At 47.0% G+C, this 3,486-nt stretch overlaps 1 protein-coding gene across 1 annotated transcript in view; it reads right to left on the bottom strand.

Annotated features, from left to right (window-relative positions):
- Window positions 1-2,903, bottom strand: part of PTCRA (pre T cell antigen receptor alpha) — a 5,661-nt gene extending 2,758 nt beyond the window's left edge. Inside the window, exons 1-2 of the mRNA XM_003789329.1 lie at window positions 2,701-2,903; window positions 492-806 (exon numbers count right to left, since the gene is read on the bottom strand). Coding sequence (XP_003789377.1) covers window positions 492-806; window positions 2,701-2,758 — 373 coding nt within the window. The 5' untranslated portion in view covers window positions 2,759-2,903. The remainder of the gene's footprint in view (window positions 1-491; window positions 807-2,700) is intronic.
- Between the last annotated feature and the right edge of the window lie 583 nt (window positions 2,904-3,486).

The raw sequence follows: 3,486 nt of genomic DNA, 5'->3' as shown, positions 1-3,486 counted from the left end.
AGAAAAAGGAAGTAAGTCATCTGGTCAGTGCTAAAAGTAGCTGACTTTGGACGTGTTACTCAACCTTCCTGTGCCTGTAAAATTATATGACCTACCTCATACATATAAAGTGTTTAGAACTATGGCTGGTATACAGGAAACAAAGGAAATGATACTGATTTGTTATCTAATTTGTTTGGTCTTTACAAACATTCCTTACAGGGTGTCATACATATTTGGTGAAATATGGTGTGTGTCATCAATCCCAGGTGGATGGAAGCATTATAATCTCTTGGAACCCGTGTAGCAGAGCCTGGATTTGAACCAGCTGGATTTGCAGCTGCAAATCTTGGGATTCCTGGCCCTGAGGCTATTCTACCCTTAGCCCAGGAATCACTTTACCTGGATGGTCAGCACTTGGACATCCTTCTTGCCTTTTTGAACCTTATCCTCTTTCCAAAATATGTGAAGGGGACAGGAAATGTCCACGGAGGACCAGGCTTCATCCTCACCTGACAGCTGTAGGGGCTGTGTGCTCCTGCTGTGGCGCCCAGGCCCAGTGTGGCAGACCAAGGGCTCCCATGCTGTCAGCTCCTCAGAGGGTAGGGAGAGCTGGGCCAACCTAGTCCAGGTGCCATCCATTGCTGGGGAGGGGCCGTAGGTGAAGGCATCCAGTGCACTGCCATTGCCAGCTGAGAACCAGATGGGGCTGTCAAGGCCAGTGGGTGCAACATCGAGGACCAGGCAAACCACCAGCATCTGCTGTTTCCCATCCACCAATAGTGTGATTGGTGGGGCCAGGGAAGGGAAGGGTGTGCTGCCCACACCTGCAAAAGATATGCTCCTTTGTGTGCTAGTCCAGTCTGTGCCCTCCCAGGCCAGTATCTCAATGTAGGCTCGGGTTCTAGGTTCCCATGTTTACATCTGTCCTTTCACCACACATCTACCTACTCTTCCACCCACGTATCCATCCCTCCTCACTTGCATTTACCCATCTAACCACCCTTCCTTTCCTTTGTCTTTCCATCCTTTCATTCACCCATCCTTTCTTCCATCATCCATCTATCTTTCATCTATTCTTTCTACCTTCTATCTATATGTCTATCCTTCTACTCATCCATCATTCTGTCCATCTGTTTATCATGTCTGAGTCCTTTTCTGTGCCAGGCACTAGGGATATAAAATGGGATAAGTCAGAGAACCCAGTCTCATAGGAAAGATAGCAAATGCACAAATAAACAGTTATAACACTGTTGTGCCAGCCTCCAGAGAGTGGTTACTTCCAGGGAGGAAGGGGAGGAAATAGGATCTGGAATAAGCTCAAAGGGGGCTTCAAGAAACTTTTTGTTTCTTTTTGAAAAAGTCTGATTCAGGCTTGGCACTGTAGCACAGTGGTTAGGGCACCAGCCACATACACAGGGGCTGGTGGGTTCAAACCCGGCCCAGGCCTGCTAAACAACAATGATAACCACAGCAAGAACAACAAAAAATAATTTTAAAAAAATTTTAAAAGTCTTAGTCAACTATGGTAAATGTTGACCATTTGTTAATCTAGGTAGAGTGTAGATGGGTATTTGTTGTATGATCCTCAATTTTTTTCTGTAGGTCTGCAGGTTTTTGTTTTTTTTTTTAACAGCATGGTTTAGATATAATCTGCATACCATACAGTTCATCCATGTAAAGTACAGGTCTATTATTTAATTATATATTAAAAACTATGTCATATGGATACTACAAACATTTGTTATGTATTTTCCAGAATAGTCCTGATTTTCAACAATCTTTTTCATAACAGTAAAGATAACTCATTTAATATATAATAAAATGTTATTTCTGAGTATTTTGATTTTTTTCATATAAATAAGTCTCCGGTGTTAGAACCTGCAAACACACCATGAGTTAGGGGTAGCAGGGCTAAAGAAATACCCCAGAGTGTAGGAAAGGATGCCAGAGAATCTTATAGGGAGGTAGGGGTGAAGGATACTCAAGAAAGTTTTTTCTTTTCTTTTCCCCCTTTCTTCTCTCTCTCCCTTACTCCATCTGTTCCTTCCTTCCTTCTTTTTTGAGACAGGGTCTTACTCTACTCACCTACTGGGGGCCAGCTTACAAAGGCCCTCAAAAGTCAAGGCTCTTCCCCCACCACGCACATGCAAACGTGCACATGCTTTTAAATGAAGTTAGAATTTTCCTTTCAAAACTTCAGTGCTTTTGGCTCCAGTCTTAATCTTTGGAGGGCTAGAGATAAATGCCCTAGGAAGAGGCCTTGGGACCTTTCCTGAGCCCATGATAAAGGGGAGCAGGGAGTGAATTTGAGAAGCCCTGGGCCCTGGTGGAATGGGGCATGCTAAGGGCAAAAAGGAGGGGAACCTCACAATGTTCCCCATGTCCTATCATTCCATGTCATGTAACAGGACCGTGGCCACTCTAACCCCCAACTTCCATGGATACCTATCCACTTTGCTCTTATTTCTGTATACCTCCAAGAGGCATACTGACACTGTGGACTCCAGGGCAGGAGGAACTGGGGACCCAGAACAAGGTGGCTGGGGCGTAAAATACAAGGGGAATGGGATAGCGGGCTTCTGGCGAGACCCTCCCCAGGAAGAGAATGGCTCTCTTCATGCCTCCCTGTAACCCATAAATACCCAGGGAGGCCCAGAGTGAGGCGATGGGCTCGGATAGACTAAGGGGGACAGAGAGGGATAAAAAAAGTGGGCTCACCTCTGGGCAGGGCTGGACATCCAAGGGCCAGGAGAAGCAGCAGCCATGTCCTAGCCATCGCCCATCCAAAAGAAGGCAGGACCCAGCTGCAGACCTGAGGTGTGGGCTGGGGTGGGAGGCACCCACAAGACTGCCTCCCAGGCCACAGGCCCAGCTGCACCTCAGCTGCTCCACCACAGAGCTGTTTCCCTGGGTGACAGGCCCCTCCTACACTTACCCTGGTCCTGAAACCTAGTCCTTTCTCACAGGTCAGGAGTTCAGAGTGCCACTCCCATACAAGTCTCCAGTTCAGTCTCCAAAGCCTTTTCCTAGTCACTGCCCTTGCCAGAGCGCCACTACCATCCACAGGACACAGAACACCAGCTGGCGCCACCTGGGGTGGGGGGGGGTTGGCCTATACACCCTTTATTTGATCCTCCTACCACTGTAAATTCCATTTCACAGGTGTGGCAACTGAGCTCAGAAAGATTTAGTGACTAGCCCAAGGTCATATATCTGGCAGGTAATAGAGCCCGGCCAGTTACTTTCAGTTACTCCATCAAAACTACACATTTTTTTTTTTTTGAGACAGAGTGTCACTCTGTTGGCCTGGGTAGAGTGCTGTGGCATCATAGCTCACAGCAACCTCAAACTCCTGGGTTCGAGCAATTCCAAGTAGCGAGGACTACAGGTGCCCACCATGATGCCCAGCTAGGTTTTTTTTCTATTTTTAGTAGAGACAGGTTATCTTTTTTGCTCAGGCTGTTTTCTAGCTCCTCAGCTCAGGCAATCCACCTGCCTCAGTCT

Source organism: Otolemur garnettii, unplaced genomic scaffold (genome assembly GCF_000181295.1).
Source record: "Otolemur garnettii isolate 467f Iridium unplaced genomic scaffold, OtoGar3 scaffold00031, whole genome shotgun sequence".
NCBI classification, from domain to species: domain Eukaryota; kingdom Metazoa; phylum Chordata; class Mammalia; order Primates; family Galagidae; genus Otolemur; species Otolemur garnettii.
This window is presented reverse-complemented; position numbering and strand designations above follow the sequence as displayed.